Raw genomic sequence first — 12,738 nt, 5'->3', positions numbered from 1 at the left:
ATATCAATATCTGACCAACCATAACTCCTTACATATATTAGTCACATATTAACTTATCTCTTCCAATAATTCTGCTTCAGAAAGTGTATGCTGTCCACTGTTGCCTTTTGTGAGGTGGCTATCTCCTCAAATGTTCAGTTATTTGTGGGGTGGTGTTGAAGAAGGCCAAGTGGAAAACTAAAACTTCAGTCCCGATGAGTGGTAATAAGGCTCCCAACCCCCAATCCTGTTGTGCCATTTAGAGACCATGTGGTTAGCCTGGAAATCTATCCCCGCCTGGCAATAAGACACACCCCTGTCCCAGCAATTCTGGTGCCTCAGCCTCCTGAGTAGCTGGGATTACAGGCGCCCACCACCACACTCAGCTAATTTGTGTATTTTTTCTAGTAGAGACAGGGTTTCACCATGTTGGCCAAGCTGGTCTTGAACTCCTGACCTCAAGTGATCTGCCCGCCTCGGCCTTGCAAAGTGCGGGGATTACAGGCGTGAGCCACTGCACCCGGCCCTTCTCTTGTTTTCTAAATTATATTTGAAGCAAAACTTACAACACTGTCTAATGTGGTTGTCAGAGTACATAGACAGTTACACTAGAGGTGGAAGAGGGTAATGTGGATACCAGGAGACTGTGATAAGTTATATAAAGTAACATTTTAGAGCAACCACTAAAAAACTATACAAGGAGATACAACTCAAACCACTATGCACAAACCAAAATTGTATTCTAAAAAAAGTGTTCAAGTAACTCACTTACGGGCAGGAAAACGAAAACAAAAAATGGAACAGAAAACAAAAACTAAAATGGCCGACTTAAGGCCTAACATTACCTATAATTACATGTAAGAAAACAGTCTAAAAACTCTAATTAAAAGAATGAGAATGGTATAGAAGAAAAATCATATGCTACATGCAGTCTACAAGAAATTCACTTGAAATATAATGACATAGGTAGGGTGAAACCAAAAGAATAAAAAATATATCATGCAAACATTAATCAAAAGCAAGTAGAATGGGTATAGTGTCAAATAAAGTAGACTTCACGGCAAAGAAAACTGACAAGGACAGAGGGACATTACATAATGATAAAAGGGTCAATCCACCAAAAAGACACAGAAATCCTAAAAGTGTATGTACCAAAAAACAGAACTGAAAACTATGTGTAATAAAAACTGACAGAACTGAAAGGAGATATAGACAATTCCACAATTACAGTTGGAAATTTCAACACCACTCTTTCAACAGTTGACAGAATAACTTGACAGAAAATCAGCAAGGATATACAAGAACTTGACAACCCCATCAACCAACAATTTTATCAACATTTATGGAACACTCCACCCAATACCAAAACACATTTAAGCACCCACAGAATACATATCAAGATAGATCACCCCTGGGCCATAAACCTCAACAAATTTAAAAGACCACAATGAGATACCACTACACACCTATTAGAATGGCTAAAATAAAAAATAAAAGAGGCCAGGCGCGGTGGCTCACACCTGTAATCCCAGCACTTTGGGAGGCTGAGGCAGGTGGATTACCTGAGGTCAGGAGTTCAAGACCAGCATGGCCAACATGGTGAAACCCCATCTCTACTAAAAACTAAAAAAAAAAAAAAAACAATTAGCCAGATGTGGTGGCAGGTGCCTGTAATCCCAGACTAGGGAGGCTGAGGCAGGAGAAGTGCTTGAACCTGGGAGGCCGAGGTTGCAGTGAGCCAAGATCGCGCATTGCACTCCAGCCTGGGTGACAGAGTGAGACTCTGTTTCCCAAAAATAAAATAAAAATAAATCATAAGAGACAATATAGAATGCTGGTAGGAATGCAGAGAAAAAGAATCTCTCATACACTGCTGATAGGAATGTAAAATAGTACGACTACTCTGAAAAACAGTGGCAGTTTCTTTTTTCTTCTTTAGAAACAAGGTCTCACTCTGTTGCCCAGGTTGAGTACCATGGCATGATCACAGCTCACTGCAGCCTTGACCTCCCCGGCTCAAGCAATCCTTCCATTTCAGCTTCCCAAGTAGCTGAGACTACCGGTGTGCGGCATGACACTTGGCTAATTTGTATTTTTGTAGAGTCAGGGTCTATCAAGTTGCCTAGGGGGTTTCAAACTCCTGAGCTCAATCAATCCTCCCATCTTGGCCTCCCAAAGTGCTAGGATTACAGGTGTGAGCCATCAGGCTGGGTTGGCAGTTTCCTAAAAAATTTAAAACCTAACATGTGACCCAGTAATCACGCTCCTGGTCATTTATCATAGAGAAATGAAAACTCATGTTCTCATAAAAAAAAAAACTGCATACAATTGGCCGGGCACAGTGGCTCACACCTGTAATCCCAGCACTCTGAGAGGCCAAGGCGGGAGGATTGCCTGAGGTCAGGAGTTTGAGACCACTCTAGCCAACATGGTGAAACCCTGTCTCTACTAAATATACAAAAAAATTAGCTGGGCCTGGTGGTGTGTGCCTGTAATCCCAACTACTGAGGAGGCTGAGGCAGGGGAATTGCTTGAACCAGGGAGGTGGAGGCTGCGGTGAGCCAAGATCATGCCACTGCACTCCAGCCTGGGTGACAGAGCAAGACTCCGTCTCAAAACAACAACAACAACAAAAACACTGCATACAATTGCCACAGCAACTTTATCTGTAATAGCCCCAACAGGGAACAAACTAGATGTCCCTCAATAGGTGAATCAATTGTTACACAAACTGTGCTAAACCCATACCATGAAATACCACTTAGCAATAAAAGGAATAAACTACTCATATACATACAACTTGGATATGTATCAAGGAAATCATACTGAGTGAAAACAAGACAATCTCAAAAGGCCATGCACTGTAGGATTCCATTTATACATCATCTCATTTAGGACAAGCAGAAGAGATTACTGGTTGCTAGGGTCAGGAATGGTGGGGAAGGAGATGGATGTGACTATAAAGGGGTGGCATGAGGGAGATCTTTGGGCTGATGGAACCATTCTGTATTTTGTTTATGGCTACAGTGATTAAATGACATAGAACTATACACACACATTGTACCAACTTCCTGGTTTTAATTTTGTATTATAGTTATGTGAGATGTAAGTACCGGGGGAAACTTGGTGAAGGGTGTTATACTATACTGTAACTGCAGGTTAAAAACACACATATCTAACAGCCCAGCAGTGTTTTGCTTTGTTTTGTTTAAATCCATCTACTTCTCCTTAGAAAAGTAATGATATGAATCACATGACTTCATCTTCCGGATACTACGATTGGACTGGGAAGAGATAAGGAGAACCAACCCACAAGCGAGAGTGAGCCGATCAGGCTGTCTTCAGAATTTGAACTGAGTGAAAGAGACCAGCCATCCATGAAGGGTTCTGCAGCTGAAAAGTCCTGTGACAACAGGATCAAAACTGGATCCTGGCAAGTCCAAGTCAGTTGAGGTCATGAGGCAAGTAGCAAAAACCGTGAGGCTCCTTGTCTATAAAAATGCCTCATGAGAGAATATTCCCTTTCAGAGCTATTTTGGTGGTGAATAGGTTTCTCCTTCTTGCAGCCATCAACCCTGACCAAAATGTGTGCTTGAAAAAGAGATAAAAAGGTAACAAAGACTTGTCTGCATCATGATTTGCTATGGCCCTGTCCCCATACCCCTGAAGCTTCAGAGAGCTGTCATTTTAACAATCTAATCCTCGTCTCGCTTGAGCTGACTGCTCAAGTCAGTGAGACTAGAGTTTGAGGGAGAAGACAGCAAATCAGATGTCTACTAAGGAGGGTAACACGATGTGCCCAGGTATACTGGACACTCCAAGCAGCACACCAGAACTATGGCCTCCACCCAGAGGGCTCCAATGCCAAGGGTAGGGACCTGAAATTTAGGGGTTAGAAGGAAGGTCCTCCGGAACACAAGTTAACGAATAATCTAGAGGTTGGAATTCATTCATTCATCTCTAAATCTTTATGTATTTATTGGGGGTGGGTGGAGGTATGGGAAGTGCAAAGGGATACTGATCTTTCAGGATCAAGGTGGAGGGACCCCACCTACTGACGTAAGCTCAGCCAAGAGCCCCACCATAGCAACATCGATTACTCTTGGCCTGGTGGGAAGTAAACTGAAAAGGTCACGTGCAGGCCAAGCCATCATCTTCTCACCTCTTGGGCTAATCTCTACTTCCAGTCTCCCATCTTAGAACCCTAGCACAGTGCAAAGTAGAAAAGACACCGACATCAGACTACCTGGGTTCCAGTACTGCTTCTGCCATTTCCTGCTGTTTGACTGCCCTGTGCCTGTTTCCTCACTTGTAAACAGGAAATTACAGGCTGGGCGCAATGGCTCATGCCTGTAATCCTAACACTTTGGGAGGCTGAGGTGGGCGGATCACAAGGTCAGGAGTTTGAGACCAGCTTGGCCAACATAGTGGACCCCCGTCTCTACTAAAAATACAAAAAAATAGCTGGGTGTGGTGGCGGGCGCTTGTAATCCCAGCTACTTGGGAGGCTGAGGCAGGAGAATCGCTTGAACCCAGGAGGCAGAGGTTGCAGTGAGCCAAGATAGCGCCACAGCACTCCAGCCTGAGCAACAGTGAGAGACTCCATCTCAAAAAGAAAAAAAACCCAAAAAACAAAAAGGAAATTAGAGTACCACCTCACACCACCTGGCATTGGTGAGGTGATGATCACTGGCCTTACAATATCTTAGCTCTATCTTCTGTGCCCACTTCATTGGGTGGTTACCAGAATACATATAAGAAGTCAACTGAAAAGAAGCTGAAGCAATCCAAATGTTGTTTTTGGTGTTTTTAATTGTTTAATGTAAGAACAGAACCATCACAGCCCCTCAGCTCTATAACTCATCCAACCCAAGACTGTTCTAGTGGTGAGACCAAGAGCAGACAGGTCTTCCTGCCTCAGTGACCTCAAAGTACAAGGACATCTCCACAGGGCATCAACATACATCTGTCATCCAAGAATCTAAGACCTTCCTGATCCTTCCACATTTTCTGCCAATAGTATCACTTTCTGAGGTTATGGATTCCAGGTGTTCTAGGAAATAGGTAAACCTTCCTTTTGCGTTCCAAGAAATACAGTTTGCGAAGGGAACTGGAAAACATGACTCTAGGCCTCAGCCACTTCCTCTGTTACCCTGTCCAAGGTGTAGAACAATCCATGTTCTCACAGCTCCCCTTCTTCAGTTGTGAAGTTCTTCAAGGTGGATAGACCACACCTCAGGAAGTCATCCCTTGCAAGCACACTAGAATTTACCATAAAGGCAGGTCAGCTTGTTAGTTTTTCTTTGTCCCCAGCATACACTGAGCCAACAACTTAAGTCATGAACGGGTTGTTCAGGGCTCTGTCTGTCCTAAATGATTCCTAAAAGCTTCATACAGCTTATATAGTCTCACTGCCCACTGCTCTTTTGGTGTGGTATGATCCTACCTGTAAAGCTATCAAACCCCTGGGTCCTGGATGCCTCCTCCAGATTTCATACCTTCCTCAAGTTTACTAAATACTTCCTGAATTTAAGAATTTTGAGAAAGTCACCTACCAGCTAATGCAAAAACACAGCCTAATTCTGTGTGAATCCCTGTTGAGATCAGCTTTTCAGGTCAGGGAGGGAAGGCATGGTGTTTAGGGTACCCTCTCCTATCACACACATCCCCCCTGCCCACAGTACCCTGACCCACCTTGCCTGAGACTCCTAGACACTATGAGCTCCCTTCTGGCTGCCACTCAGACTGGCCAGGAAGGCTCCCAGATTGAACACAGGTGGCCCGGTGTAGATACACACTGTACTGTGGGTCAGGACCACGGACTATTATTTAAGCCACATCGTAGGCCCTTCCTGCCTACAGAAAAGGACACTTGAGTAGAGTCACACTTGGGTTGCCTAATTTATTACCTTAACTAGAAACATTCTAAGTATGGGAGCCTGTTCTGGAGGATGGCTCCTAAACCAAATCTAAAACTATCTTTGCACACAAGTGTTGGAAGAGGTAAGCAGGGGATCAGAGCTCCATCTTCTGTGACCACTTCTCCAGGGATTGCCACCTATAGGGCTCAGGTTGGTACCAACAGCCCTGCATAGTAGAGTCACTGTCAATCATCTTCCCACTTGTAAGCAGAAAGACAAAAAGTCTCATGAAATAGAAACGAAAACACTGAAGCATGGCCTTCATCATCCTAATGCCACAAGTTTTCTGGGATGGCCAAGATACTACCTTAGCTTGTTGTCCCTGCTTCCCTCCAGAGACTGGAGACAGAGGATTTTCCAGGGTTAGGGTTTCTTCTCTGACTTGGCAAATTCTTCTTTTTATCTCCAGCTGAATCACTAGTTCCTTGGGTGGCGGAGCAGAGACCTAAGCACAAACCACCGGGCTTACTGGCATGTCCTTCGAGCCACTTCCTCTGCGGTTCTACTCCTCCTCTTCAGCTTACCTGAACCTCCGTACTCTCTGGATACAGAAACTGCCCAAAGCACGGTGAAAAGGACAAAGGGGCCAGGTTTCACCTGGCATCCACCGCTCCCAACATCTAGAGTAAGTCAACGAGGCTGAAAGATGACGGCCCAGTTCTCTTTGCCTTCACTGTGACACTAACAAAAACCAGAAGTTTCAGGTGTCAGCAAGCTACTCAGCATGACGTGGTTTCTAAGGTGGGGTTGCATGGGGAGCACTCTCCCATGGCTGCTGATGAAGGCAACAGTGACGACCTAAACAAGCCCTTCCGGCTCTGAACCACCAGTTGGCAGGTCAGATGACTCCAGTCTTTAGCAAAGGCTTTCCATTCTAACTCCCGAAACCCCAGACCAGATGGATGTCTCCTCCCAGCTGGGCGCAGAGGGTAGCACAGACTTCCAAAAGGAAAAACCTTCATTAAATGCAGCAGGCAGTCCTATATACTGACCCTTGGGTCAAACCACAGCTTTAGCGGGGGAAGAAGTGGCTCTGATCCAGGTACAGCCAGATCTGCTGAGGAGTCTGGGGATCCCAGGAACCAGATCTGCAGATCCTGGACGATGGTGCTTCCCCTTCCCTTGCTGGCACCATATCACCTAACCTAATGGTTTCTCTGAAGACTCAACAGCCCAACTCTGAAGACAGTTGGCGGAGAGGCAAAAATGACTGTCTTAAAGAGGTCTTCAGACACGTGGACGGCTCAGCAGGACCACACACGTGCCCAGGGCCCACCATGAGGCAGCCATCACCAACTTGGTAAGGCGGACATATCACACAGCATCTTCAGGGTGCTGGAGGCAGGCGCTGTGGCAGGAGAGGTAGTGAAGAAGGGTCAAAGCTCTGACAGGTTATCATCACATTCAGACCCTCTAACCCAATCATCTTGACTCCTGAGAATTTATTTTAAAGAAGTAATTCTCAATAGGAAAGAAGCTGGATACACAAGGACATGTGTTGTAGCTGCCAAGTGGTTAACAGAACATGGACTCTAGAGTCAGAGACTCAACTTTCCACTTTTTAAGGCAAGTGCCTATGTTCTCTGAGCCTCCTTTTCCTCGCCTGTAAGAGGCAGATGACAGCATCTACTTTCCAGGGTCACTGTAAGGATTAAATGAAATAATCCACATAAAGCACCTGAGTGTAATCTGTGCTCAACAACAAAGGTCACCTCTTATTATTACGCATGAGGACAGAAAAGGAATGCAGAAAAAAGGAAATCGGCGAGTTTTTAAGGGCAACAGAACAGAAGGGAAGATCTCCATGACTGTTCTGATTTTGAGGCCTTAGACATGTAGGTGTGGGGGGATGCCATCAATGTTGAGCCCTGCAGCTTAAGAATAAGGAAGTGAGTAGGGAGGTGGCCTTTGTCACCAAGGCTTTCCCCACCTTTCTAAGTCTCCCCACTGGGAAACTCCCAAGAGGTCTCTGAGAATGCAGTAAAGGAGGGAAGGCCAGGCGAGGAGGCTCATGCCTATAATCCCAACACTTTGGGGGGGCCAAGGCAGGAGGACTGCCTGAGCCCAGAAGTTTAAGACCAGCCTGGGCAACTTAGCCCATCTCTACAAAATTTTTTCAAAAATTAGGTGAGCATAGTGCTGCATGCCTATAGGCCCAGCTACTTGGGAGGCCGAGGCCACAGGATTGTTTAAGCCCAAGAGGTTGAAACTGCAGTGAGTCATAATCACACCAATGAAGAAGGGTTTGACAATCAAACCTCATGACTTCAATTCTAGCACTTTGGGAGGCTGAGGTGGGAAGACTGCTGGAGCCCAGGAGTTCCAGACCAACATGGGCAATACAGCAAGACCCCATCTCAATAAAAAACGAAAACAAAACCTCATGGGCTTCCCTGTCCAAAGGCAGGGCTGTGCACAGATGGTCACTCTATTCTGATTATGAATACACCTTAGAGTGAGCCAGCTTGCCCACAGCCTGCTACAAGGCTACAGTGAGGCCACTGCCATAGGCCGCCAGCTAGAGGTGCTGCTTGCCAGGCTGACAAGGTCCTGGTATGGCCAGCAGGACAGAGATCTTATAACCACAGGTAGGGAGTCCATTTTTTGGACTCTGATGCAGGGCACAACAGAGTCTGTCTGTTCTCTTCCTCCCTGCAGCTTCTCAGCTGAGGAGTACACAACAGTCCATTCCCATAAAGGAAACGCAGTAAACACCTATCCGTGCCAGAAACGAAACAGATAATTAGGTGTTTACACAGATCTTAGAGCAGTCTAATTGGTGTCCACTTTTCTTTTTAAATTCACTCCATCCATAAATATTGCAATATGGAACCCTAAAATTAAAAAGGACCGTTTTAAAATCCTAACAACAATAGCATTATCACACATTAAAAAGGTTAACCATTCTGTAATATCAACAAGTATCCGGTCAGTGTTCAAATTTCCAGTTGCCTCACAAATGTCAAAAGATGGGTAGTTTGTTTCTAAGCATTAAAACACCTAGATTCCCAAAGCCTGAGGAGATTCTGATCCTGCCACCACAATAGTCACTGAATTAAGTCAACTTCCTCACTACACCAGGTAAGAAAACCAAAGCCTAGAAGGCTAGGTGATTTGCCCAGGATCACACAGCTGGCTGAAAACAGACGACCTGACCCATAGTCCAGTGCTCTGTCTGGCAGTCTGAACACTGAGTTAACTATTAGAAGCTTTTGAATCAGCAAGAAGCCTTAATCTAATAACATCCCCTTGCTTGTTAGAAAAGAATCACCACCTGACCCCTCCTAGCAATTACATACGCATTTTATTTATTTATTTATTTATTTACTTACTTATTTTGAGATGAAGTCTGGCTCTGTCGCCCAGGCTGGAGTGCAATGGCGCGATCTCGGCTCACTGCAACCTCCGCCTCCCGGGTTCAAGCGATTCTCTTGCCTCAGCGTCCCGAGTAGCTGGGACTACAGGTGCGCACCCCCATGCCCAGCTAATTTTTGTATTTTTAGTAGAGATGGGTTTTCCCCTCTCATACCATTTTGTATTTTGCCCTCTCATACCATTTCGTATTTTACCCTCTCATACCATTTTGTATTTTGCCCTCTCATACCATTTTGGCCAGGATGGTTTCGATCTCTTGACCTCGTGATCCACCTGCCTCGGCCTCCCAAAGTGCTGGGATTATAGGCGTGAGACACCAGGCCCAGCCTTCGCCCGTTCTATTAAGATGAAAACTAATCTCATGTTAACATCATCAGTTAGAAGGCCAGACTTCGATCTTTATTCTGTGCTTCAACAGAGCCACGGGCAAGGCGGATTCTCAACGACCTCTACTCTCTTCTCAAGTGGTAACCAGCTTGCCCAGGCCATGGCAAGCTGAGACGGGTTACCTAACGCAGGAGGAAGGGACCACACGGCAGGATCTGTGTTCTAGTTGTGGATCAACCTGGCATCAACAAAGATGAAGACACTCTAAAAACAGGCCCAAATGGCTTTGTAGGTCACGTCTATCAAACCATCAAGGAACTATCATTTCTGTACTATAAAATTGTTTGAGAGTATGAGAGGGGAAAAACACTTCCCATCTCATTCTACAAGGATTGAATTACCCCTTTTACATAACTAGACAAAGAAAAGCACACACACACAAAAGTAGGGGGTGGAGGGGAAGAAAACTATGGGCCAAAGCCTGAATAGATTAATATAGATGACAAAATCCTAAGTAAAATAAAAGCAAATAGAATAGACATGCTTTTCTTTTGAAACGCTTAGCTTCTTTCTTTTTTCATTTTGATAGGGTCTTGTTGCCTTTGTATGTACAATAAAAAGAACAGGACACTATTCTGCCACTGAATCTAGAATTCACACAGTTCGATATTAGGAAACCTATTAAAGTAACTCATCATTTTAACTGATTAAAAGAAAATGTTGGCCGGACGTGATGGCTCACGCCTGTAATCCCAGCACTTTGGGAGTCCGAGGTGGGTGGATCACTTGAGATCAGGAGTTCACGACAAGCCTGGCCAACATGGTGAAACCCCGTCTCTACTAAAAATACAAAAATCAGCTGGGGGTGGTGGCGCAAGCCTATAGTCCCAGCTACTCAGGAGCCTGAGGCAGGAGAACCGCTTGAACCTGGGAGGCAGAGGTTGCAGTGCGCTGAGATCACGCCACTGCACTCCAGCCTGGGTGACAAGAGTGAGACTCTGTCTCAAAAAAAGGAAAAAAAAAGGGAAATGTTTATCCTCATTCGTTTCATGTGATTCTAAAAGAATAATGGACAAAATTCAAAACTCAAAACTATCAAGAGAAAGGAAAAGAATGAAGATTATCTTAGCAAACTAGAAACAGAATCGACACTCCCTTAACTTCAAGATCCATACTATCAGCCCGTAACAGAAAGCCAGCATAGGATAGACAGATTCAAAACGACAGAACAGGCCCATGTGTGTTCAGTACTTTAGAATGTAAGAGCAGTGGATTCTAGATGAGTGGAGGAATGATGAATGGACTCATCCTTACCTCACTTAACATACAAAAGTGAACTCTAAGGAATTAAAGGAAACAAACAAAAGCATTATAAGAAAACACAGAGAGTTTCAGTATGGGATGACAGCAAAGTTCTGCAGATGGATGATGGTGATGGCTGTACCACAGTGTGAATGTACTCAATGCTACTGAACTGTAAGCTTGAAACATGGCTAAAATGGTAAATTGTATGTTACAGATGTTTTACCACAATTCAAATTTTAAAAGGAAAAAGGATTACTTTTATATCCTTGTGATAGGGCTAGTTTTCTTAAGGCATAAAACTTTGGAGCTACAAAGGAAAATATTTGAAGATTTTACTATATGAAAAATTTAAATGGCTGTATGATCCAGAAATAAAAGTTAAATGACTGACATTCAATGAACGCTTCAATAGAAGAAAAAAAAAAGATGAGCCACTGACAGGAATAACATATATGCAACTTGCGTAACAGACAAAGAATTAACATCTGAATAAAGCCACTATAATTCACAGAGTATGACAAACATTTCATAAAAGACATAAAACTTCTTAAGTAATCAGGAAAATGCACATTAAAACAATTTCATTTTTCACCCAGATTAATCAAGTTAAAAATACTGATTTCCACAAAATACGAAACAGATATTTTCATCACTGTCGCTAGCATTGTAAAGTAGCAAAAACTTTTGGAAGGGCAGTTAGTGAGCAGCTGCCCAGATATTAGACGTACACATTCTCTACTTACTCCCTAGCATGGAGAAATGCTCCCAAAGGTACACAAGAATAAGCAAGAGTGTTCACCAAAGCATTATTTAAAATATCAAAAACCAGAATAGAACCCAGCTATCTACCTAACAGAAGGTGGTGACATACATCTTCTTACATCTACTCAGTGAAATACTAGCCAGCCTCTGAAAGACGTAGACAGAGAAATGTGTCATGACATGATTTATAAAAAAAGGCAAGTTACAAAACAGTTCATACTCTGTAATCCCATATTTGTACAAAACAAATAAAATAACATACTTTGTGTAGAAAAAAAAATCTGAATGGATCCATATCAAGCTATTAACAGTGATCATCATCTCTGGGAGTAGCATCATGGGAAACCTTCCCTTTCTAAATTAATTATTTCTAACATGTTTGAATTATTTAAAATAAGCATAATCATTTTTATAATTGAAAAAATAAGAAACAAGATAAAATTAAAACATTTCCATTCCTCTGCAAAAAAAGGTAGCTATGATCCCAATGAATGTCAGGTGTTGACCTCTGTGCAATATTTTCCCTAGAGAGGAAGCGACAGAAGAGCTTTTAGAATGGCTCAGGAACTATCACTGCACCTCCAGTTCACAAGCAGGTTAACATGACGGAAAGGACAGGGAGACACAGGACAGGGAGACACAGGAAGGCCTCAGTTGCACAGGAGATACTGAAGGAAAGCACACTCGATACTAGACTCGAACTCTTTTTTGGCTTAACTTCTAATCTTTGAGTGGCTCCTCAGATCACCGTTTTAAGATTAGAAACATTTGACTTGAAAAGGTCACAATGGAAATCAGATCAGCTAAGAGAAACTAATCATGACTTCCTGGGTGAGACCTATAAAAACCTAGCTGTGCCCTAAAAAGACAGCCATACATGCCAAGATACGGGAAGGCACAGTGCTGGAAAGCCAACGTCAAAGAAAGAGTATTATACTTGGGGGCCGAGGCAGGAGGACCGCTTAAATCTAGAGTTCGAGGCCAGCTTGGGCAACATAGTGAGATATCTCTGTCCCCATGTCCTTAAAAACAAAGAAAGAGGCCGGGCGCGGTGCTCAAGCCTGTAATC

At 43.8% G+C, this 12,738-nt stretch overlaps 1 protein-coding gene across 4 annotated transcripts in view; it reads right to left on the bottom strand.

Moving 5' to 3' along the window:
• Positions 1-4,771: 4,771 nt before the first annotated feature.
• KANSL3 (KAT8 regulatory NSL complex subunit 3) overlaps positions 4,772-12,738 on the bottom strand; it is a 45,392-nt gene continuing 37,425 nt past the window's right edge. For all 4 annotated transcript variants that reach the window (XM_011969640.1, XM_011969641.1, XM_011969638.1 and 1 more), the window contains one exon: positions 4,772-7,248. In XM_011969640.1, coding sequence (XP_011825030.1) covers positions 7,228-7,248 — 21 coding nt within the window. In that variant the 3' untranslated portion in view covers positions 4,772-7,227. The remainder of the gene's footprint in view (positions 7,249-12,738) is intronic.

The sequence above is a fragment of the Mandrillus leucophaeus genome, unplaced genomic scaffold (genome assembly GCF_000951045.1).
Source record: "Mandrillus leucophaeus isolate KB7577 unplaced genomic scaffold, Mleu.le_1.0 Scaffold9, whole genome shotgun sequence".
NCBI lineage: Eukaryota > Metazoa > Chordata > Mammalia > Primates > Cercopithecidae > Mandrillus > Mandrillus leucophaeus.
This window is presented reverse-complemented; position numbering and strand designations above follow the sequence as displayed.